The sequence below is a fragment of the Drosophila subobscura genome, chromosome U, assembly GCF_008121235.1.
Source record: "Drosophila subobscura isolate 14011-0131.10 chromosome U, UCBerk_Dsub_1.0, whole genome shotgun sequence".
Lineage (NCBI taxonomy): Eukaryota > Metazoa > Arthropoda > Insecta > Diptera > Drosophilidae > Drosophila > Drosophila subobscura.
Window position 1 is genome coordinate 14888585 of NC_048534.1, and position 24886 is coordinate 14913470.

Consider the following 24886-nt stretch of genomic DNA (forward strand, 5'->3'; position numbering starts at 1 on the left):
ATTTTCCCTAACATTCTGACTCAGTATGGAGTTACAACAAAATGCAACAATAATTACAAGCAGAAAATAATATTTTAACACCATGCTTAAATTCAACATTTTATAAGCATATCAGGTACATATGCATCTGAACAAAGAAACGAGTTGGTACAAAATAAAAAGGTATACTAAACATCCCCCGGTTTATTCTTCAAGCTTTCTTCAATGTTAACTTTCCAATTAACGATATGTCGGTGTGATTTTCTCTTTTATCAATACATCTGTACATACTTATGGTCGTATGACATTAGACTTTGCATCTCATCGTTTGTGCCCTTTCAAAGTCAAGTCTTCCAGGTATCATTCGTAATATTGTGATTTGTAATATTTGTGACAATATTGTGATTTTCTGATCGGGCGAAAGAGCGAGAAGTTGACTTAAGCTAGCCTCCGGTAAAAATAAAGAAACATAACTTTTTAACCCGAATTCGTTTTTATTAGATTTTGGAACAAAATATGATGCCAAGAAAGCTTGGCATCTCAAAAAGTGGCAGTGACAGTTTTTCGCTCTTTGTGGGGACGGGATGGGGCGTGGCGAAATTTGGTAGTAAACTTGTTTCAGGGTGCAAATAGGATTTAAATTAAGAAAATACCGTTCTTATTCAAATATAATCTCACTTATTTCATTCCGGAAAATTTTAATTAAATTCTTTAAACAATTTGAAAAAAGGTTTACAAATTTGATGATATTTCTATGAAAACAAATATAAAAATTCCCTGCTCTTGATCAGAAAAAAAACGGAAAATATATAATTTTCTATCTTCTGTCGACAAGAACTCACACACACATACTCAACGAGAAGGAAAGTTGTGAGACGCGTCGTACGCTTCACATCTTTTATACCCGGTAATCTGTTTACATATTTGTAGACTTTTTTTTTAATTAACCACTGGCTGTAACGACTTGATTTTTTTGTTTGTAAATAGTTGCTGTTGTGACAAGTTTGTCAGGCAAGGAACCGTTTCTAGATATTTATCCGACAACAAGGTTCTTTCCTACTGGACAAATCTTGCAATATGCCGGCCGAATTCAATTCAAAGCGTGGCCCTGGATGATAGGCAGACACTCCAGACTCTTGAAACCATGGGCTCAATTTTAATTGTTTTTGATTTTTTTTCTTTTCAAAATGATTTTTTTCACTTCTAAAGAAATCTTTATTTTAAGCCCACTATCGCTTGTTCCCAACCACCAAAATCCCGTAAAACTTGCGTAATGACGTGTTTATGCGTCCTGATTTATTTATCAATTTACGAATCTGTTGCTGACAGGACAATGCGCAGATCAATTCAAGATGATATACCAGCCCTTTTGAGTCTTGTCCCAGCCGCCGATGTTGGAGATGCAATTCGAGAGCTTTGATTGTCCATCCAATGTATTTTGAGTCCAATTTTCTACCGACTGCGTAGGTTAGTCGTAAAACTCTGAGGGCTTGTGTGCAATGTCTTGCCGTAGACAAAGCTAGGTCTTTGACTAAAACTAAGAATAACCTCCTTTGTTAACTCTGAGCTATTAATAAGTACATCCAACATACACTGTGTACATATATTTATGAATATAGTATATAAATTGATTTTATTATATTTATTCCCCAACATATTTTATTCTAATTCATCCGAACTACCCACAAAACTAGCAATGTTTCCAGCAAATGTTTCACTGATCCAAATGAATTCGAGAAATCTTGCTTCGAGAACTCCAATAACTGCTCCAGCGAAAATGTCAAGCATGTAATGTCGTTGTAAAATCAGTCTTGATAGAGAGACGCATATAGCCCAAGCCGTAAGGGGTAAATAAAAAAACGGATGCAGAGAATACAGTTTTGTAAAAAATATAAGTACATAAAATGCTCTCGACGAGTGGCCTGATGGAAAACTAAACTTATCGGGTCCTATTACCAACGTATCTTTGATTGCTACCGGTCTTTGTCGGCGCACAATTGACTTTAATACGGCTACGACGACAATATCTAGGATAAGTCCCACAAGCATATTTACTTGCATTTGAAGCATTGATTTTGAATTGAGTAGCCAAATGAAAGCCACCCAAGAAACTAGCCAGGCAATACCATCACATGATATTTCTAGAAATTTACAGTTTATCTTTAAGGATTTAAAGAACGTATATTTAGATAGAATAGACACGCAATGGTTCGACCACTGCACATCTTTCTTCAACAAGTATTTTAGTATTGGTGATGACTGAAATTAAAAAGAAATATATGATGTAGAAAGTAATATGTAAACTAATATAACAATTTAAACAAACCGTCTTCATTTTATAAATTCGTCATATGTTTATTTATGTACATATATTTATATTTGATAATTTTACAACTAGTGTGACCAAACTTTGTGAGCCAAGAAATAAAAAGTCATGTTAAGGGCACTCGACTCATATGCTTTTCCCACAAAATGCTAATAAGATGGAAATGGAAAAGAGGATAGGGAATCTTATACATTTGTAAGTATATTAAGAGATAATGCGAAATACTTTTTAAACAAACAATTAGTTTTTAATATTCCGATGTTATTACGAGTACCGAACCAGTATAAAATGAAAATGTTGACAAGTAAAACACCTTAAATGTTGATGTTTAGAGTACACTGGAGCAGAGAATTATTATATAACTGCATCTCCAGTGTATCTGGACTTTTCCTTGTTTTTGAAACCAATAAATTAGATAGTTAAATAACTGATGGCATATGAGGAAAGATTGCAATGGCACATGTAAACAAGTAGGTACTCAAGATTTTACTGTCATACTTGGTCATCAAAATTGAAATCAGTTGTCCAAATCTCTGTTTCTCATGCGAATGTGGAGAGAAAATTCCAAAAGAGTGTAACCGTAGAGCAGAAAATTTAGCGCCGCTGAGTGTAGTTTAGTGTAGTGGTGCATACTAGCTTAATACTACATACCATTATCAATGTTCCCGCGCTGACGATATATTTTGTATACTTTCCCATTTCCTTTTTTTGATATATCGTTTTTCACTCATCCCTTGTCTGATTAGTATGACTTTGAATTTTAGCTTGAAGTAGTTTACAATGCCAAGTTTTAAAGGTATTTATTATTTATTTTAATTTTTCTGACGGAAACCTGACTTCGTTTATTTTCAGTAAAAGTGAAATGGGGACGCGAACTTTTTACGGACATCGATGTTAACACCGATGAAGAGCCTATATTGTTCAAAGCTCAACTGTTCGCTCTAACTGGTGTTGAGCCAGAGCGTCAAAAAGTGATGTGCAAAGGTGGCATCCTGAAGGATGATCAATGGAACTTGCAGTTAAAAGACGTAAGTTAATAGATCAAGTATGAACTTTCAATATACAGTGTTCATTTTACAGGGCGCTGTAGTTTTGTTAATGGGAAGCAGAGAAAATGTACCAGAAGTTCCCACAACTCCAATTAAGTTTATTGAAGACATGAATGAAGCCGAAACCGCGACAGCAGTGCGTATATTTAATAATATAAATCTTAACAGCGTTGTATTTAAAAGAATATTTTAGATGCGCCTACCAGCCGGTTTAACAAACCTTGGAAATACGTGCTACATGAATGCCACTATTCAATGCTTGAAGGCAGTTCCCGAGCTTCGTACTGCGCTAAACAACTTTACTAGTGAGGGGTCTGACACTCTATCAGCAGCTTTCTCCATTTCATCAGGAATGAAATCTGTTTTTGCTCAAATGGATAAGGGTGCAACTGTCACTCCCATTGTGCTGTTGCAGGCATTGCATCGAGCATCTCCTCAATTTGCCCAGACGGGTGAAAATGGCACATACAGGCAGCAAGATGCAAATGAGTGTTGGTCGGAAATCCTTAAAATGTTACAGCAAAAGCTTTTACCGATTCGCCAAGAACCGTCTACAAACAATGCTCAGAAAACAAAACATGGGTAAGTGTAATTTTAGATAAAATTTAATTTGTTACTTCTATAACTTCTAAAACTTATAATTAATATAATTTTACTTCTTGACTTTAAGCTCTTTTATTGAACAATTTTTTGGTGGAACCTTTGAAGTTAAAATGAGCTCGGAAGAAGTTCCAGATGAATCTGCTACTATAACAACTGAAAATTTCTTGCAATTAAGTTGCTTCATTTCAATGGAAGTGAAGTATATGCAGAGCGGCCTTAAATCGGTAGCTAACAACGCGCAATTATATTAATATTATATTAACGGCTTCTTTATTCTTGTTTTAGAAAATGATGGAACCATTAGTCAAGAAATCTGAAACTTTGGGACGAGACGCACGCTACATTAGAACTGTAAGACCATCCAATGACTAACCGTCAATTTATTAAAGTTTTATTTTCTTTCCAGTATTTAGTTAGCCGACTTCCAGCTTATCTTACTGTCCAATTCGTACGATTCCAATATAAGGGAAAGGAAGGCATTAATGCCAAAGTATTGAAGGATATCAAGTTTCCCATCGACTTTGACGCATTTGAGCTGTGTACACCCGAGTTGCAAAACAAATTATGCCCAATGCGTTCTAAGTTCAAGGAGCTGGAAGACAAAAGTATGGAACTGGAAGTAGCAAAACCACATAGTGTCAAGGATGACGAGGCAGAAAAAAAATATGAACAATTTTGGTTTGACGATGATTTGGGAAGTAATAATTCTGGTTACTATACATTACAAGCTGTACTGACACATAAAGGTCGATCAAGTTCATCTGGACACTATGTTGCTTGGGTTCGCTCCAGCAACGATATTTGGTTTAAATTTGATGATGACGATGTAACATCTGTGTCCACGGAGGAAATTTTACGACTTTCAGGTGGTGGGGATTGGCATTGTGCCTACGTCTTGCTATACGGACCGAAGCGTTTGGAAAAGCTCTAAATCATTGTTTTACTATCAATAATTCTGGGTTGTTGATGAAATAAATTTGAATAATAAAAATGCACACGATATTTAAAGTCAATTTCTATTTCTTTAAACACAACTAAAAAAGGTGGGCATGCAAAATTACCAACCATAAACGGTTCATGCCAGGCATCAGATTTCAAGAAAGAGTGAAATGTAGCTTTTTAACAACCGAGAAATAATTTTATTTTATTAGTATACAAATTTTTACACATGTATGTACATATGTATGCTTACTAGAGTATATCTACAGACACATACAACTTTAGTTAGTTGGTACAAAACTAAATATACATCATTTCAGCCATTGAAGACATCTTTTTTGGAATATGCACCATGGTATCAAAATAGCTAGCCAGTTCTGATATCGTTACGTCGTCGCAGTTGCTTGAGGTTGTCGTGTTATAACAAGCTTGCTGAGAACATGTCGTTCCCATGACTGAAACTGATAATGATCTTTTAGATGCAGATAATGCAAGAGCGTTGCGTTCCTTGATAGACATCAGTTTAGAATTGATTTCTTTTTTTCTGGGACTTGTTTTATATTTACTGCAGTTGTTCGATACATGTCGAATATTACCCGAATGAGATTTCTTTGTTTGGTTCAACAATATATCGCATTCATTGATCAGATCGCGGAAACTGCATGGGTCGCTTATGTTGAAGTTTGAGTTTTTAGTCTGAATTTGGCTGGTTGTTTCCTTCTCTGAGTTAACTAAAAACATGTTATGACTTCGAACAAGACTCCTTCCCTGTTCACAACCAAATAAAGTTTTCAGTATAGGCTGCCGAAAGAGATATTTCTTTGTAGGTGCAAAATTTTTTCTTTGTGCAGGCTTGTTGACTCCATGCGAGTAACTTGGTGAACTTGTCACATCAAAAGATTCCGTTTCGACTGAAGACTTCTCTTGCGTGCAATTCTCAAGGCAGCTCTCCGATCGACGCCTTGGTCTGCACTTCCAGCGATGTATCATTTTGTGTTTGACGCTAAGTATTGGCTCACAGTTAGTCGTTTGTGATGTTTTAAAATCATCTTCTGGATTGTAGAATGGATTTCTTTTTACTGATTTGACAACAGGGTGTGTTGGTGTTATTTTCAACTTGTCAAGATTCGCTGGTAATTCCTCGGTAGTCATTCTACAAAAGTATATTTGATTACTAGAAACGATGTATTTCGGATTTTCCTTGTCCGGTTTTGGAAATAGAGTAGCTAAATATACCTTTTATTGTTTATTTTGTTTAATAAAAATATGCTATGTATAGAGTATGCCCAGCAGGGCTGCAAATAATTCGATAGCAAACTATCGATAGATGGTTTAGAATTACGATGGTTTTTATCTTTCGGATAACTGTGGCAGCACTAAGACTAGTGCTCCGATCCGAAAACTAGTTTGCTAGCACAAAAAACGATTATTATGTGGGTTTTATGATTTTTTTCTCAAACTGCTGTTAATTTGTTTCAATACAATTGAGAGTTTTCGGAATCGGTAAACGAAATTTTTTTTGTGGCACCTCTGAATGGAATTGAGACGAAATTCAATTGTAGCACCCATGATACACACGAAAAGGTTATATCTACATATTAAGTTTAATTTAATTTATCATTTACATGGAGTTATTTAAGCAGAACTACATAAAAAACAACTAACTGTAATTACAGCTAATATTAATATCAATATCACAGTTCTGTTCGCTCTATAGGGATGTGCTGCACTTATCAGCGAACCAGACTTTTCATATTCACCTACTGAAAAGAAATAAAGAAGCGTATTGTTAAAACAAACATTTGAACAATAATAAAAAATAGTCAAACAAAAACATATATTGTATATTCACATTCAATAATTTTGCAAAATGACGAAGCTATTTTACTTAAGTTATGTGGGAAATAAACTAACCACAAAAAGAGGAGAAACGTTGTGAGACGCTGTTAAAGCAGAGTCGCCACTTTTTAACTTTTAACATGACCTTAACATGACTGCCATGAAAATAAAACAAAGCTTCAAACCTCACAGATAAAGTTGGTTTGGTTCGAAGTGGAAAAATGGTGTCGGGTAATGTTATAGCTGATTACATTTACATTTACAGCTATAGACATTTACCATAAGTTTTCTTTACAAATGAACAATATGTATATTTAGAGACAATCGGAAGCAATTAATTAGAACCAATATGTATTAGTACTTATAATTTGTTCATAACATTACCCATTTTGTCAGTTTCCCTCTCGGTATACGGTAGGGAACCAGTAGAAAAATTCGATTGGATATCTTTGATCTCAGCGTCTTCTAAGATTTCAAAAATCCAACTCAAATATGGAAAAAGAAAGGTTATTTGATTTTGATATCCATCAATAATATTTTTGTCATTTTCATCACGCAGTTTATCCATGCGGGGAGCAAGTGTTACAATTGCCACTAAATCCTTTCCAGATAGTACACCATATCCTCTTAATTTTTGTTCGGTGTAAGAATACCAGATCTATGTGCCAAACAATTAATAAATAAAAATAAACATTAGAATTAAGAGTTTTTGAAGTAGCTTGTCCCACAATATTAGGAGAACTTTCTTTTGTGTATCCTTTATAAGCCAATTTATTTTTGTTTTACATGTTTGCTGGCAAGTTGTCTTCTTGGCATGTGTACTTACACCGGCGGCTTGCTAGTAATTTATATTTTGTTAAATATTCATACTCACATTAGTGTCTTCTCCCAAGACAAAGTCCGTATATACTACAGCTTGCGGCAAAAAAATCCATGTGACGTCATCACGCAGTGACAATGGAAGCGGTGAACTTAGATTTATCAGAGCAAGGTCGTGATCCATAGTCAAATAATTAAATTTATCATAAATATGAATGCTACTAACAAAAACTGTAAAATCATTCGTATCTTCACTTTTAATAGAGACTGATAGTTTATCAATTTCAATGAGTTTTGTCTCATAAGGAAATTCAGAAACAGTCAACAAACAAGATGCTGCTGTTAAGACAATATGACTTTGCAGAATATTACCATAACATATATTTTCAATTAAATATCCTGAACTAGTTTTGCTATTTAATTGCACTTGGTAGGAAGGCCTAAGATATCCATTAATAACGATCGGTAACAAACATGTGGGAATAATAAAAGCAAAAAGTAGCATTTCCTTTTCAAAATATATCCACGGTTTAAATGATTATGGTTGGAGAAAAAGAAACCTTCGCAGTTGTTATCTTGTTATCATTTAATCTTTTACAAACTAGAGAGAACTTTCATGGAGCCCCTGAGCATTGCGAGATATTTTATCTTTCTGACGAAAATCCATCGGGGTGGCACAGAAATTCATTAAAACCGAATTCCAACTGAGTTGAAGTTCTAGGTGACATAGTAGGGTTTCTCAGTTGGTTTCGAAATCTATAAAGCCATGCAAAAAAATATTTCTTGAATACACATTTGAAACAGATTTCACTTATGTAGAGCCGTATCGTATCGAGAAGTTCTTGGGTGAATCAGTGCGCCGGTAATGCAGTTGCTTTCAACCTACTAAAATGCATATTATATTGGCTTCACAAAACACGAGTAGGAACGTTGTGAGACGCGGCGTCGTACGTCACAACTTTAATACCCGGTACTCAGTCAGTGTGCCCATTCATATGTATGTATGTACCCTTGTTTATGTATCTATGTACATCCGATTATTTATGATTTCTAAATGTTTACATTTTAAATTTTTTGTGCATCTGTCATCTACATCTGCATTACTTCTGACACCAACACTCCCTTTTAGCTCGTTAAAGACGGCAGGTCCCCTCAGTTGGTTATGCGGGAGCAGACCCCTGCCTGAAGCCGTGCGTAACTGGCTTCGATTTAATGTCGCATGGGTCAGTCATTGCATGTGTGGCTCTTGGCAGCCCAGTTTCAACGTAGAGGCTGGCGGAATTCGCAATATTTAATAATGCTTTAATGTAATGAACTCTAACTGTATTACATTTAATTTCATTAAATTATTCATAATTAATATATAATATACATTTTTTAAAGATTATGCAATATTATAGAATTACACTATCGATTAAGATATTTTCAAATATGTAGAAAGCTTTAATGTTTAGTTTAAATGAAACCCCTTTTCTTTTGTGGCCGTTAACAGACGCTCCTTCATTATTTGTTCGGTTGGGTAGTCTGGAAGCTTTAAATAATGAACACAAGTATTTACAGAGGGGTAACTTCCAACACCTGCATCCACTTTTCGGACGACTGTAAGGCGAGGATGTAGATTTGAAAGTCCTCCCGGAGGTAAACTACTGCAACCAGTTGTAAACTGAAGAAAAGCTTTCCGTTCATTGCCTGTCATGCCTAGTAGAACGTTTACAAAACGAAGGAACCCAGGGCTAAAGAAAAAAAGGATTAAAATTTGATATTTGATTAATATTTGATAGTTGATTTTACCTATCTTTGGAGTAGCCTAGTTTTGGTTCAGTGTACGCGATAATATCCTCTCGATTCCAATGTGGATATTGCTCGCCACAAATCATTAATCGAGCCTCAGCCGCGGAGAAAGCAGTCAGTTTTTTTAATGGAAAAACTTCATTAAATCCATCACTGAAAGCTTTCATCTGCTTCGCAATTCCATCCTGCAAAATAAAGTTAAGAAGCAGCTCGCAATATGCCTCCAGATTGTTATTGGTGACATTTATCGATGCTCCATTTGGCAACAGCTCGGCTTGTGTGTATCCATAAATTGAAGAACTTGGTAAATATGTGAATGTTAGTGATAGATCTTCCAGAGACACTTCTAATCCATTTTTGGTGCATAGCTTAAGGTCATTGATTAGCTCTTGCTTCCTTTCCAAGCCTATACCGCTGTCAAATTCAATTGCTTGCTTACGCGACAACAAGTCTTGCAGCTCGAGTAAAAATTGATAGCGTGTCGGATCGATTTCTTTTAAGTTCTCCAAGTTTAGAATTCCACCAAATAAACTAGAATTATTATAGTCAGTGCATAAGAAGTCAGTACACGATAGGAAAGATATATCTCCAGGTCTTCTCTCTGATATAATTTTTTGTAAGCTACGCAATGACATTTTCTTATGACAAAGCAATTGCAAAAATGATGTCGACAATGGTATGTCTACCAGGCGCATGTCCTGCAAAACTTTTGCAATTAGAACTCCGAAAAACCAAAAATATTTTAAAACACTTTCACATTTTTCAGAATTCTGTGGTAGCGGAGCTGGAAACAATCCATGTTCCCTTCTGTTTACGTAATATCCAACTGGTTTCGAATTGCCTTCAATTATTTCGGACATATCCTGGGTGTTTTCTTCTCCCAATTCATCGTCGCATAGCCACATACATAAATCAGATCGTTGAATTTCTGCTGCCACTAACGCATAGAACTCCAAAGTTGGTCCAAGGCCAGTTCCCTCTTCATCCAAAAATTCCACCTCCAACACAGACTTTCGATTGCAGTGCGTTTTCATCACCTGCATTGCCCATTTAAGCAAATCCTCATTACGCGGCACTTTAACACGTTCATGTTTGAGACGACCAATGCGAAACTCGTGTTCATCACGACGTGGACTCAGTATGGGTATCCTTTGCCTTTCTGCGGTGAGATCTCGTTGAGATTGCAGACACACAATACTTCGGGATGCTCCGAACGAAGTGCAGTTTAAATACAATTGTCTAGTCTCGAATGGAAACAAGAACGGGCAAGACTGATTCAAATTCTCACACCAATTGGGTAATGCGTTGCATGAAAGAACAAGTGGGTCTTGAATTTGCTGCTGTAATTTATTAGTTATTTTTTTGCTAACAAAAAGCTCGTCTGCCAGTATGGGAGCACTCCGCTCCTTCCCTTCCAAATCAAATTCACTTTGATTAAGAGAGTTGATTCGTATCAGCAACTCGAGAACATCATCAACAGAGCACAAATTATTCTCTGGCTTATTAAATCCGATATGCATTGGAGAGTTTGGAGACAACGTTGAAGCGCCACTTTTGGATGACATATCTGGCGTTTGAAGCAATTCATCGGATTCCAAATAGGAGTTCTTCTGGCCCTCGGGTAATATCTCTCTGTATATTATTGTGTATGTTGGTTCCCATACTTTTCGAAATTTATCAATTTTGTTTAATTGACTCTGCTGCAGTAATTCTTGCACGGCCCGGAAGATTGTCCAGTTCGAGTTATTCAAGTCAATTTCAACATCGGGAACACTACCGATGCCGGGGCCACGTAACTTTAAGCCAAGAATTGGCTGTTCAATGGAATCATAGCCACTCGGCTGTGGGCTTGGTAAATCGAGACCCAGAGGAAGTATTTCTAAATCTGATGTTTGATTAACATTTGTCCGGCCGGGCCGTGGGTCGAATGCAGGTATCAATGCAGAAAATTGTCTTTTCAGAACAAATTCATCATCCCATGATTTACGCTTGCTCACGCCGGCCAATCTATTTTCAAGTGCCTCATCATCCATAAAAGAAAGCAAATTTCTGGAAACCATCACTTGTAGCAGAGTATTTCCAACTTCTTCATATTCATCTTCATTTTCCTCTTCATCGTTGTCCTCGTCCATATCTTCCTCATCATCCACGTCCCCTAACAATGCTGGTGCTCTGCAACTTTCCAAAAAATCTTCCAAGGATACTTGTTCGCTATCACTCGATGTAGAAGTTAGACTCATCGTTAAAGTCTGATTTATTGAAGATGAAGGTTGTTGCCCAGTCGAACAGTTTGATGGGTTTGTCGGAGTAACTCTTTCGCTATTATTAGATGATAGGCTTGGATAACTTTGAGCTGTACTTAACAAACCAGAGTGAAAATTACTTGACAATGCCAGTTTGACCAAGCTTGTCACTGAGTTGCCCAGAAAGGAACTTGTTGGTACGCTTTGATCCGCATGCTGATTGATGTTTACATCCGCTCTAATAAGCTGATTATCCTGCATGTGTGTTCCTTGAGAAGTGCGACGTCGTGCAATGGCAGCAAAAGTTTCCAACAATCCTGTATGAGCATCGCCTTCTGATATTGCTGGCACTTCAGAGACCGTAGTAGTCGTTAGGTTGGGTACACTTATGCTCATCTGACTGGCAACAGAAACAATATCGGGGGAAATTTGAGAATTTTTGACATCGTCATTCGGTTCTGCTGAAGATGGATTCAATGTTACACTGCAGTTTTTGATACTCTTCCGCGAAAACTCATCGGTTGCAAATTGAATTTGTCTTTGTTGTTGTTGTTGATTGTTTTCGGCAATTAATACCTTAGTTATATGTTCTTTAATATCCAACCCTGTATTGGTACAAGAGCTAGTTTCAGTTAATAGAATATTATTGGAGTTGTTTCGTATCATATCCAGGCCATCATCAATTTTATCGATTATCTCGATAGCATCGTTGGAATATTGTGTAACATATTGAACAACGCCAGTAATATTTGTAGTTGGTAAGTTTACAGGCAGTTCTTTAAGCATTTTATTAACCGAATAATTGGCATTCATTTTATTGTTTTCTTCAATATTGGATAGGTTCTGTATATCCGTAGTGCCTTGCGATGAAACAGAGCTTTGAGTATTGGAAGACAGGAAAGAACTTCCAGCACTTCCTGAAACAGTCTCGGCTGGCGTGTGTTGCGGAGAAATGACGCTACATATATTTTCCTTAGATATTTCACCCAAATTTTCCGAAATAGTTGCCAAGTCTGACAGCGTAGTTGAATTAATTGCCGGAATTGAATTATTGATCGCCGATAAATCTGATATATGCTCCAGTTCGCGACTCAATGGTGTTCCACCATTTAGAGAGTCTTTATGCATTTTATTAGAGCTTGGCTCCTTGTTACTTGCTCGAGTTTTCTTGGCTGAAGTATTTGTAGATAATTGGTTAGAGATTATTTGGGTCTTTGCTGAAGAAAACACATTTTCGGCTATTGTTTCCACAGCTTGCTTCCATGTTAGGTTGTCCGCAGAAACAGTTTGATTTGAAGCACCTTCTGTATTTTGATTTTTTTCGGTTGCTTCAGCAAGCGAAGGAGTAGAACTGGATTTTCGTGAGCTAAGTGTGATTGTTTTATCCTTTATTTTAGCTTCTGTATTTATTGTTTTTATCGACTGACTTCCTTCGAACAATGAATAGTTTTCGCAATCAGCCAATTTTAAATCGTATTTTCCTTCAGAGCCCATACGATAGGAATTCCTTACGCCATGGTCCCATTTAACATCAATCCAACCATTGTGTATTTCACCAGTGATAGTTCCCTCACTAGATCCATCTTGATCATCCCAACGCCAGTCTATTCCACGAACAACACGCGCACCAGTTGTCATGTGCTTCAGTTGAGCTCTTATCTGCCGCCTCTCTCGCCTTATTTTGGCCTCAGCTTCTTTAACACTCTTTCCAATATCTTCAGAAACTCCTATGACGCGACCATAAATTTCAAATCCACTTACACTTAAGTAATGAGTCTGACCGGACGCATTCCGACCATTCTGCTGAATTCTTATGTGACGATATCCGGGTGAGTCTGATGCACAATTGATGGGCCAAGTCGCTGTGCTGCCAGGTTCAAGGAGGCTTTTATCATCTATATGAGTGCTGAGAGTTGTCCAACATACGCCATCCTTCGAAGCTTGAAGTAGCCAATTCCGTAGTGCCGAACGTCCATATCCTCGCGCATGACGTAAAGTGTAAGCAGTGGGAACAATAAATACACCGAGATCTATAGCAAAATATGCTTTCTTATTATCCTTTGTGTGACAATTAAGCGATATGCTATCTCGAGACAAAATGTCCTCCAATTTTCCATAGGGCAACGTTTTGCCTTCTGAGCTTGTTATTTGTACGAGTCCAAATAGCGCAGGATTAACCCAATCGCATGTTTTCGCATTAGAACCAATATAATACAACAAACCCTCTTCGTCAAAATCAAAAGAATGTGCAAATAAAACACCAGTTTGACTCTCTCTAAGTCTTTTTAGGTAGAAGAACGTCGATCTGTCTAGATCATACCATTGTTTGGCTACCATTTTAAGTAGATATTTTGATAGCTGTCCAATGGTTGCTAGGGGTTCCATTTTTAAAGTTCGACCCGTTCGATCAAACAATGTATTTTCAGACTGAGCACGTTCCAGCCTGAAGCGAAGTCGTTTTTGCAGAATTTGCAGGTTGTAGCCAGTGCATGGTGCATCGTATAAATATACTGGTAACTTTTCAGTACTTTCTAAAACTGAGACAAGTTTCTGTATTAGAATACTCGCTGTACTTTTAACTCTTGATTTGTTCGCAATCAATTCAATGTTATCTTCTAATATACATTTCTTGAATACGGACACCCGTTGTTTTTGTATTTTGCTTCGCTTGCACCTTTCCGATTGACTTTCCCAATGGTTAACTGATAACACAGCAACTAAAGCTTGTACAAGACCCGATGAATGCATTTCAAATGCACTCACTACGCCATCCTCGTGAATCAATTGCGATAGCTTCGTTAATGCAGTAGATAATATAGTTTCCCAATTTCCATCTGGTGATATATTCTGCTCCACAAAGGACAGTTCAATTTGGTTAACTATGTCTGTAAGCTTGCCCACTGCTCCGCGTGGTATTGTTTGGGCTGATTTAAAGTACTTGTTATAAATATCCCGAGATAAATTACGGATTTGAAATCTCTGACCATCTGTCTTTGACTTTATACGTTTCTTTTTGGCGGTTGACCATCCGGAAGCAAAATCAGGCCCCAAAACTGTTTCCGCTGTAAACGTATGCTTTGTTCCTCTATTGCTCTCAAAAATAAACCCAAGCAAATCATCTTGCAAAATAGTTACTTGTTGTCCCTCGGTGTTGTGAATTTGAAGTTGATTTGCCTTGTTAGACTGCAGAACCCAGTTTCCAACTACCAGCCTCAACGAACTTGGAGTGGGTAAAATTGGTTGTGATACTGTTCCTGGTACAACGCACGAACGGGCACGCAAAAGTTTCTCCAAAAACTCTCCGCGATTCTCTGAAAATATAAGTAAATCATTTTAGATGTTTGAAATTATTTTGATTAAACAAAACTACTTCAACAAGGAAGGACGTTGTGAGTCGCGTCGTATGCGTCACAACTTATTTGTCTAATTTTGTTTTCTAGAATCATCGGTTTGCCTTCTTAACAAAGGCTTAAAAACATACATGCAAACACAAATTTACTGAGGTTTAAATTTTATAATTACCAGAGCTATCGTTTCCGTTTTCTGGGCTTCCACTTGAGTACATTGTAGCTAGTTTGCCATCAATTATAAAGCGAAACCAACCATTGGAGCCGTTGGATAGCTCTAGAGCTATTGAATCCGACCAAACATACAAGCAATCACGTCCCCGGCACAAGCTCCAATCTCGCCAATGATAAGGTTTTCCTTGTAAAATCTCCTTGGCATCCTCCAATGAATCTTCTATTTATGGAAAGTTTAAGTTTAAGCATAAAGTATATCTAAAATATAATTTAGTTTACCTGAAGTTGATTTTTGGGACTCTGCTTTTATAGATGATCTTTGCAATAGAGATAGTTCATCCGAAGTACCGCTGAATTGTTGACTGGTGTCTTCAACATCATGCTCCATTAAGGCTTGAACCTTTGCAAATACACCAAGTCTGGCAAACTGATTGAGAAACTCATCGTGTGTCTTACACATGATTTCTTCAATAACATTTAAAACAATTAAATGACCATCATCGTCGTCCTGGAATGTAGACCAAAATGTTTTTTATTCGTGGTTTACACCTACATTACGATCGAAGGACTATTTATATGTGTTGATGGCCTCCAGAGTTCCATGTAAAATCTTATATAAAATTGTATGAATTGTTCAAACTTACCTCGTTATCTAGGACACTGGCAACTACTTCAATAAGTAAGTTTCCACCATTTTGAGCTCCTGTTGAGGTGGCATCTTCGCTTTTACTGGTTTCACTTAAACTTTGCAACACAGATGGATAAGCGTATTGAACAATCTTTTTAATTAGTGCTAAGCTAGCCCGACGAACACTGCACAGCATTGATCCTAAGAATGTTCGACAAAATATAGGCAATAGCAGCTTTAAATATATAGGCGCCATTTCAGGATCACCCTGCGGTTCCAAAAATGTATACTTTTTCCCATCTTTGCTCATAAGCGACTGATCCGTTGACATCCATTCTCCTGGTGATTGCAATACAGCACTCACTTCGCGATGACCATCATCTGATCTTTCGCGTGCTTTATCTAATGGCGTTTTTCCATCTTCATCACGCAAATCTGGATAAGCTCCATATTTGAGTAAAATCTTTGCAATAGCTGGTCGTCCAAAGCATGCAGCATAGTGAAGAGATGAACTCCTTTGACCTTTGTTAACATCTGCACCTTTTTCACATAAGAATTCAACCATTTCCAAAGTACCAAACGCTGACGCCCAATTTAAAAGAGTTTGTCCAACGTCGTCCATGCAGTTCACATCGATTCCCCCAGTCTCAATAGCTTCCCGCAAAGCCTCCGAGTCCTTTGATCGTATACAATCTATAAGTTGACGATGTGTACGATCAGTGTTGGAGTTATTACGTCTAGGGCGAGGAGCTAATTGTCCTTGGTTGCCAAGGTTATTTCCTCGATTCAAGGCCTGCCGTCCTTCAAATAGCAGCAGAAGTAATAGGTCTGCAAATCGCATGCAATCGAGAACACATCTTTCATCGCCCTGGAGCGCTCGTTCTATCGAATCGGCTAATTGGGATCGCAAAATATCATAGGTAATGGAAGGTGATCCGCGGCACAACGTTGATAGCAGTGAAATTGTTGTCGATATCGATTGAGGTGATAGAACTGAATCAGATGCTTTTACTTTACTGCTGGAGACTGTTGTAGCTTCCTCCGTGCTGTTGTCTTCAACTGAATCTTGATTTGGTGTTATAGATGTTATGCTCAGCGGCTGAAGCCCTGTCGACAGGGACGAAGAATGAGCGTTGACATTTCCACCTACACTATTAAGACGCTTTAACAACTCTGCAACTAATCCATACTCTGCTAGAGGTGCTGGGTCTATCCATTTTCGTGTAAAACGATCTGCTACTGATGCAAAACATTTGAGTGCCCCATCGGACACCATTGGATCTTCGTGCTGCAGCAAAGTACTTAAGCTCTGTACGCAGTTTTGTATGCATGGAGAATTGGGCTCTACTTTCGTGCAGAGTCTTGAAACAACAGACATAGCAGAGTGCAACGTATCCTTATGCACTAGAGAGCCGCAATCTCGGATAAATGTTAAAACACAGTTAAGACCACCGCCTTCAAAGACAGCTCCTGCTTCTCTGGTGCATATTAGCTCAAGAACTTTTATGCACTGTTCGGCCAAGTCTCGCGATGTCCTCGAAGATAAGTCTGCAATCACTAAGTGACTGCAAATGGCTTTGATTGCTCCATCAATGGAAACAATTCTTCTGGTGCACTCGGCAGAAACGTCCAAGTAATAGGTAATAGCACGCGCTGTCACCTCAAGAACATTTTCAGGTGCGTGTTCATCAAGGAAAATTTTGCACAGTGCCGGCAAAAATGTACGGGGAGGACAACTGAAACATACACATTCATAAATTAAAATATTACGTGCTTGTGTATGTACATTACCTTTCGAAGCAACGGTCTACATTGTCGGACATCAAGAGAAGCATACATAATTGCTCGAGGGCAATTAATTGCATATCCCTCTCATCCCCTTGTCCTATGGACAACCATTCTAATAGCGTTTCAGGATCAACATCGCCCATCTGTAATGTCAACAAGAAAATTTGGGTTAGCTTTTAATTTATTTATTGAATTGAGAACGTAAAACTCATAGCAATGACATTGTATGTACAACATACGTAGGTATGTACATGAGCGTACTATGTCCTGTAGCTTAGATACAGTGCCACGATTTTGCGATTGTTCACAACAATATGAAGACACGGGATTGTTCGACCCAATCGAAGAGTTAAGGAGTATTTTTTAACTAACCACACAGGGAGGTACACACATCCATGCAGTTAATATGTACAAGGAAACGGTACCAGTACCTTAGGTTATGCGGCTTGCGATCAAAAGATATTGCCTATTAATTTCTACATTATGGCTATAATAATGATCCGATCTGATCCGATTCATCGATTTGTTAGGTATGGTAATTCTCTATTATGCTGCGACATTTGTGTAAAAGTATTAAATGGAAATAGCCGAATCAAAGAGCAAAAAATCATTAATTTTGTTGTGTTACACGAACACATACATTTTGCCAGCTAAGTTGCTGTTGAGTTTGGCTCGCTCCACGTCATAAGCCGAATGAGCAAGCCACGCAAGCCGAAGAACCTGGCTACTGTCGCAAACTCCATTGCGAGCTTCTATGTTTCATTGTATGTATGTACTCGCACATCTCTATACTGTATTGTTTATGTTAATTACCATATGACATTAGACTTTTCTGACTGACTAGCAGCAAATTGAGGATATATAAAAGCATGCAAAGAGAGCGAGTGGGAGTTGAAAGAAGCGCCGTGTCTGAAATAATCGATTGCTACTAAATATTTTTGATTACTAGCTGGATTAGTAGCTGAATGTGTTGGACATCGAATCTATCATATCGTATCAAATCATAAATCACGCGGTCGAATAGGGCGGCTTCGAACAATAATTTTACGTTTTGTCTATTGTGCTTTCTCTCTCTCTTTACAGAAAATGTAGCACAGTCTAATTTCATAACAAGAGTCTTTACAATCAGCTGGCCGCTACTACACAAGGAAAAAAATTAAAGAAATAAATAAAAGCAAGTCTCTTTCGACCATGTTCCTATCCTTTTCCATATGTTAATTCAAAACATGTGTTCCCAGTCCCACTTTAAACCTTTTGTTGTCCATCTAATGGAATCGTAATGATTGGTGTTTCTGAATTAATTAATATTTCTTTTCAAATCCAATTGGACAATCCGCCAAAAAATAGCAGATAACTGGAAAGTACCTGCTGTGCGAATATCTTAATTCGTCACTTTATATCAATTTACAACGTTTTAATGTATGTACATATCTACATATGCATGGAGTATTCTTTGAACACTTAAATTAAATTAAGTTTAATTTTCTTTATCATAACCGATCTATCAGTTATATATATTTTTTGATGTATATATTTTTGTGTCACAATACGATGATTCAATATTTTAACCACACATTTTCCACGTCTCTTTTTATCTTTACTTTATTTACAAACAGTAGACTTAAATCCGAGAACGCATTTTTCACATAAACACGGAGATTAGTATGTGTATACACATTCATATGTATAATACATATGTACATATGTACGTAAAATAGTTGGTATACATTGCAAAGGGCCAGCAGGTAAACGAGATGTTATTAGTAATTTCATAACAAATAAATATCTTGAAAGATTGTTATCAACTAATTTTCGTCAGTTTATACATACATAAGTATGTACATACTGTTTTTTTCAAGTTACTGTTAATACCTTGTCAGCATTATGCAACGGCTGTGGAAATTATATTAAGAATCCCCTGAACAGAGCCTTTAATGAAGGTAATTTCACTAAACACTGTCGACTAAATTAGTTTCACCAACATGCACATATGCTTATAAAATGATTCTATGGGTGTGCAAATATCGATTTTTTTTCATTTCTAGTTTTGTTTGTGTGGTACCTTGGGTGGGACCGTACACCGGAACTATCGACTAATCGATATTTTCAATCTCACACCACAACAAGAATCAGATTAGATTATTTTTATAGCCAGAATGAAAAAATTAATTTGCAGTTGTTACAGCGTCTCACAACGTTCCTCCTTGTTTTATTGGTTTGCTTGCAAAAGAAAATTGAAGGAAGCTTTCCCATATTGAACAGGCTCGCGCTGCACAATTACCTTGTCAAATTCGACAAAATATTACAGAAGAAAAGCAGTATAAAGTGTGGACTTGAACGACTCTCGCTATAATATTACAGAAGAAAAGCTGTCTAAAGTGTGGACTTGAACGACTCTCGCTTCGCCTTGTTATCACCAAAAAGCCAAGGTCGAAAGTTCTTCAGATGTATTTGAAAGATTGAACGATATACTCGCTGTGGAATGATGTGGATGAAATGTTAATGCTAATGATAAGAAAACAACCCAATATGATGCACGACTACTATTTATTTTGTCGCGGCTCAGTCAACTTGGTTACTGCTTAAATTATTTATAACTTAAATAACCAAAAATTATTTTAATAACTACTACATTTAGTTCATCAATCAATTTTTTCTCTATCACTAGTCATTTTAAGGTAACGAAATGTGCTGCATAGAATACAATTTGGGAAGAACTCTTTTAAATTTTTGATGACTCTTCTGTCTTTTCTGGCATCGATAAATCCAAGCTTAAATTTTTTTGAGTGTCCGCTGGTTGCAGGTAACCAAAATTTGCTGGTAGCGAAAACGGTATGCCTTGATAGGCATATGTAGATTCTTCTGGGCTTATAATAAAATGTGTGTTATTAATAAGTGGTAAAGCTATGCCAGATGGGTCTGATTCAGATTTGTTCATATCGGGCGGTACATTGCCATTTAAGAATGTTAAGGGAATTTTATCGCTTGCAGATATATTTTGTTGAATCGCGCTACTGGTTAAATCGAAATTTGTGTACTCCGGTAGAAAAGTTTTTTGAAAGTTAGCTGCGTTATAAGGGAGGTTTATTTCTTTTATTTTATATATCTGATTGTGATCGTGTTTCGGTGGTAGCGCAGATTTTGCATACTCTTTAGACCCTATATTGTCGCTTTCAATATGGAATTTCGGCGGCTTGCCTTGACCTTCATTGTTCATGTTGACTAAAAGCTGTGAATTGCTGCCTAAAAATTTCCAGGGCATATTTTCGCTTGCAGATGCATACTGTTGACTGCCGCTATTCTCTAAATGTTTGTTATTTTCATTTTCAACAGTATATTGAAGTTCTTCTATTTTATTAGGAATTTTTTGTTCTTTGAATTTATAAACCCTATTGTAATGTTGGTTTCCCAGGCCGCTTTCAATGTTAAATTTCGGCAGATCGAATTGACTACTGTAATGATGGTTCCCCAGTCCCCTTTCAGTGTTAAATTTCGGCTGGTCGAATTGACTATTGTAATGATGGTTCCCCAGGCCCCTTTCAATGTTAAATTTCGGCTGGTCGAATTGACTATAGTGTTCAGTACTTGACTTCTCAAATGTATATGGCTCTTTTGTTTGAATATAAACGGGAACTTTTCTTTCAACTTCAACCTTGTATGGAAACGGTACTTTTTTTTCGACTTGAATCGGAACTTTAATTTCAATTGGATACGGAACAGTTCTAAGAACAGGATATGGTTTGGGAACATGAATTATTTTTTCAACTAATTTTTCAACAACATACGGCTTTGGGATATGAATCACTTTTTCGACTATTTTTTCTATTGGTACGTGTACAATTTTTTCTATGGTAACATTTATAAATTTAGGAACATGCACAACTTTTTCTACCACTTTTTCAATTGGTACATGCACAAGTTTTTCAACCGAATATGGTTGTGGTACTGTTTTTATAAGCTCTTTAATATGGTTATGATGATGATGATGATGGTGATGTTTTATTTTAGTTTTAACATGGTTGCGATGTTTTTTGTTTGTTTTATTTTCCACATTTGTGTGTGGTAAAGTTTCAGATTCAAATGGTTCCGATGCTTGGTACTGGGAGCCGCTGTCATATGTTTCATCAATATGTTCATGTATTTCCTCAAAAGAATGTGTGTTTTTATTATTTGAATTGTCGAATTGAGTGGACTTTTTTTTCTTTCGCGTGCTTATTGATTCGAATTTTGGATCTGTTGTTCTGTTATAAAAAGGCTTGTTGTATTTTTGAGAGACGCGTTTAAGAGCCATGTTCTGTTCAGCTGCTTCATTGTGATATGCTAGCTGGAATTGTTCTGGGTTTTTTACGGTACGACGAAGGTTAGTTTCTTCAAAATCAGAAAAGTCCGAATTTCTTATATTGGTATGTTTATTCATGGCATTAGAATTACAATAGACGGCTTTTCCAATTATTAATATCATTACGATGAAAAATCTAGTAAAAAAACGAATCTAAAAATATGTATTTTGTTCAGAAAGGATTTCAGTACGTTTTAGAATAAGAATTTTGATAAAACTGGTTGCTCTTTAGATCATTACTCACCAGACGGTTCATTGCTTAAATATATTTCTGGGTTTATTTTAAACGCAGCTTGTATTTGATTGTCTCTAATGTAAATGATCTATTTCTTTTCGAAGAAAGCATTTATATCCTCGTAACAGCAAAAAAACAGTACCGAGACTGATTATGTAAGTAATATTTCCAATTAATCGAATCTTGAAGCGTATCAAGCTCAAAACCACACGTTTTATTTTACGATTCAAAGCCCATGATTGCGTGACGGCACTTATTAATTACTTATACATAAAGTAAAAGTAGTTATGAATGCACATATGTGTATACTCTTATATTCATAGGTTTATTCTTTTGAGTATTATGATACCGGGTACTTCAAGAGTTAAAGTACATATGTACATATATTGGATTAGAGATCGTGTAGAGAACCATCAGATTTGTTAGGTTAAGAATAATTGATTCTGTATTATAACTTCAAGTGATGTATTTATACAAAGAGCATAAAGGCTTATGCTGTTGTCTTATTGGTGTGGGAAAGCAAGCCCTGTACAGCCCTAAAGTTCCCACGCCAATATTCTGGACGCGTCAGAATTCGGACAGCGGTCGCTGCCCAATACATGTACCCAATACTTTTGGGCAGTGAAAGTGACCACCTCTGAATTACATCATGTTGCAATTCGTTTTTAGAGTGGTGCTAAAATTGATTGAGCCAAACACACTGCATTAGTACACTACACCTCCTTTTTTTTTATAAAAAAAACGTAATGTAAATGGAGATATTCTAAGATGCATATGGACCATAAATTGTGTGTATATGAAATATCGTGTTTATCGTGTGTGTATTGTGTTTGTGTGTACATTGTCTTGTGTACGAGGTATATTTATTTGCATATAATAAATTAAGTGGGCTTTTGGTATAGAAACATATGTATGTATATATATTTTTTTCTCATGAAATGTCTATGATATTGGTGATAACTAGAATGAACCTCAGCTTTATTTTGTTGGTAGAAAACTTTTTCTTTGATTCCATATCTTTACGAGCAGTACGGACAGTCACCGAATTGCGGTTTTTGAAACTTTAAAAAAGATTTTGGGGGTTATTGCAAATTCCAAGTATCAAGAAGGCAAATTTTTTCTTCTCGGACAAAGTACATTTAAAAAGTTTTCAATTTATCGCACAGTGTTATTAAATTGGCTTACACTTACACAGTTGCTCCTCCAACATCTCCTGCATATTTTTCTTGAGCTCCACCAGCTCATCCTTGATATCCCTCACGAATGCATTCTCGCCTGCTACCATTGCAGCCAGAATGCTTTCGGTAAGCGCTTTTACTTGCCACAAGTGGCATCATCACTCCGTTGACTTTTGTGGAAGACTCTGTGTTCTCTTTCTTATTTACAAGATGCAGGTGTTCTATAGCCGGCCACGCCAAGCTAGGCAAAGGCCTTCCATTTCTTTGGAGTGCACGTTTTAGCTGTATTGCCGTTTCCTCCCAAGCTGCGGTCACAGCAGCCCAGTCTTTTTCGGTAAAGCTTAAGGCATTTTACTGGTGCTCTTTCATAAAGCAAAAGAAAGCACTTATCTGAGCGTGATTGTATAACAATAATAAACCCATATATTGCACGTTCTTTTTCTTGTTTGGTTTGTTATGGTTAAAAGCGTTGCCACCCGATAGAACTACGATTATCGGGAAATGTTTTCGCAATATGCACAACGAACACTCGAAAGTTTGAGGTAAAGAAAGTTTTACTACAATGAGCTATTATTTTAATGTTAGTTTAAAAAAACATAATGATTTCGAAATTCGTCTTGAAAAAACTGGCATTACTGCACTAACTTTGAAAATCAGAATTTATATATACTGAGAGCGAGGCAGCTTTTCAACTTATACGTGAATACCCAAAATATTGTGTAAGCATCGATACAAATCGAACATATTCATTCTTTGGTCACACTGGGCAAGGTCTTACATGATTGATAATTTGTTAATAATTAATTGAATTCGCTATGGCGGTGTTTTATAGAAACGCTTTGCGATGTTCTATCAATGGGTAAAAGGCTCCCATCTATTATGTATATTCCAATCTATTCACGAACATGTTTTTTTAGCTATCGCTCGATGTCTATGTTTCCCAAACATTACGCTGAACCTATTAAAAAAAAAGATATGGAAGAATTGAATAAAAGTGAACTGACTAAGTTTTACCATATACCGATAAAGCCAGCCCTAAACAGTTATTCTGATACTGTCTTTAACGACGAAATCAAAGGGAAAATGTTGAATTATATAACAAAAAATGGGAATAAAAATTTAGCCAGAGGACTTTTGTCAAGAACATTAGAAATAATAAAACGTGCGCAGACTGAGCGTATGCACCTGTCCCCAGACGATAAACAGAAAGTTAATACAAATGCAGAAAAGATATTAATAGATGCTGTGGAAAATAGTAGACCACTGCTTCAGCTGACATCTATAAAGCGTGGTGGCGTTAACTATCAAGTTCCGGTTCCTATAACGAAAAAAAGGTCTTACTTTCTCTCAATGAAATGGCTTTTAGATGCCGCATTTGAAAAAGATAATAAAGTAGGCCTTCCAGAGAGACTAGCTTGGGAAATACTGGACGCTGCTCATGGCCAAGGTAGAGTTATAAAAAGAAAAGATGATCTGCATAAGCAGTGTGAAAGTAATCGTGCATACGCACATTATCGGTGGAGCTAATCGGTTTAATAATTTAAATACATTTTCAAAATAATAAAAACTAAATAAATGTAAAAGTGGAATAAATAAGTGTATTTTATAT

General features: G+C 36.7%; 7 protein-coding genes across 8 annotated transcripts; 2 read left to right on the forward strand and 5 right to left on the reverse strand.

The window, feature by feature from the left end:
* Positions 1–1597: 1597 nt before the first annotated feature.
* On the reverse strand, positions 1598–2382 carry LOC117901587 (inactive phospholipid phosphatase 7). The gene is made up of 2 exons (XM_034812397.1): positions 2306–2382; positions 1598–2238 (listed from the first exon to the last, which is right to left on the reverse strand). Exons 1-2 carry the CDS (start codon positions 2312–2314, stop codon positions 1639–1641), a joined length of 609 nt encoding a protein of 202 aa, XP_034668288.1. The 5' UTR covers positions 2315–2382; the 3' UTR covers positions 1598–1638.
* Positions 2383–3085: 703 nt separating this feature from the next.
* On the forward strand, positions 3086–4965 carry LOC117901583 (ubiquitin carboxyl-terminal hydrolase 14). The gene is made up of 7 exons (XM_034812389.1): positions 3086–3101; positions 3158–3333; positions 3386–3490; positions 3548–3936; positions 4025–4181; positions 4243–4308; positions 4364–4965. Exons 1-7 carry the CDS (start codon positions 3086–3088, stop codon positions 4886–4888), a joined length of 1434 nt encoding a protein of 477 aa, XP_034668280.1. The 3' UTR covers positions 4889–4965.
* A 105-nt stretch (positions 4966–5070) lies between these two features.
* Positions 5071–6209, reverse strand: LOC117901585. The gene is made up of 2 exons (XM_034812394.1): positions 6133–6209; positions 5071–6049 (listed from the first exon to the last, which is right to left on the reverse strand). The coding sequence occupies exon 2, from the start codon at positions 6046–6048 to the stop codon at positions 5197–5199; it is 852 nt and encodes a 283-aa protein (XP_034668285.1). The 5' UTR covers position 6049; positions 6133–6209; the 3' UTR covers positions 5071–5196.
* A 321-nt stretch (positions 6210–6530) lies between these two features.
* Positions 6531–8340, reverse strand: LOC117901586. 2 transcript variants are annotated; one of them, XM_034812396.1, is made up of 3 exons: positions 7610–8340; positions 7120–7393; positions 6531–6656 (listed from the first exon to the last, which is right to left on the reverse strand). In XM_034812396.1, the coding sequence occupies exons 1-3, from the start codon at positions 8057–8059 to the stop codon at positions 6532–6534; spliced, it is 849 nt and encodes a 282-aa protein (XP_034668287.1). In that variant the 5' UTR covers positions 8060–8340; the 3' UTR covers position 6531. The 2 variants fall into 2 exon arrangements, with proteins under 2 accessions (XP_034668287.1, XP_034668286.1); XM_034812395.1 differs by having other exon boundaries at positions 6531–6659; positions 7610–8334.
* Positions 8341–8835: 495 nt separating this feature from the next.
* LOC117901580 (E3 ubiquitin-protein ligase Ufd4) lies at positions 8836–19545 on the reverse strand. Its single transcript, XM_034812382.1, has 7 exons — positions 19398–19545; positions 17529–17668; positions 15754–17473; positions 15389–15617; positions 15111–15329; positions 9346–14899; positions 8836–9287 (listed from the first exon to the last, which is right to left on the reverse strand). The coding sequence occupies exons 2-7, from the start codon at positions 17666–17668 to the stop codon at positions 9005–9007; spliced, it is 8145 nt and encodes a 2714-aa protein (XP_034668273.1). The 5' UTR covers positions 19398–19545; the 3' UTR covers positions 8836–9004.
* Positions 19546–20247: 702 nt separating this feature from the next.
* LOC117901311 lies at positions 20248–21987 on the reverse strand. Its single transcript, XM_034812020.1, has one exon. It carries the CDS (start codon positions 21985–21987, stop codon positions 20248–20250), a length of 1740 nt encoding a protein of 579 aa, XP_034667911.1.
* A 2012-nt stretch (positions 21988–23999) lies between these two features.
* On the forward strand, positions 24000–24808 carry LOC117902332 (28S ribosomal protein S7, mitochondrial). The gene is made up of 2 exons (XM_034813627.1): positions 24000–24136; positions 24195–24808. The coding sequence occupies exons 1-2, from the start codon at positions 24093–24095 to the stop codon at positions 24802–24804; spliced, it is 654 nt and encodes a 217-aa protein (XP_034669518.1). The 5' UTR covers positions 24000–24092; the 3' UTR covers positions 24805–24808.
* Positions 24809–24886: the final 78 nt, after the last annotated feature.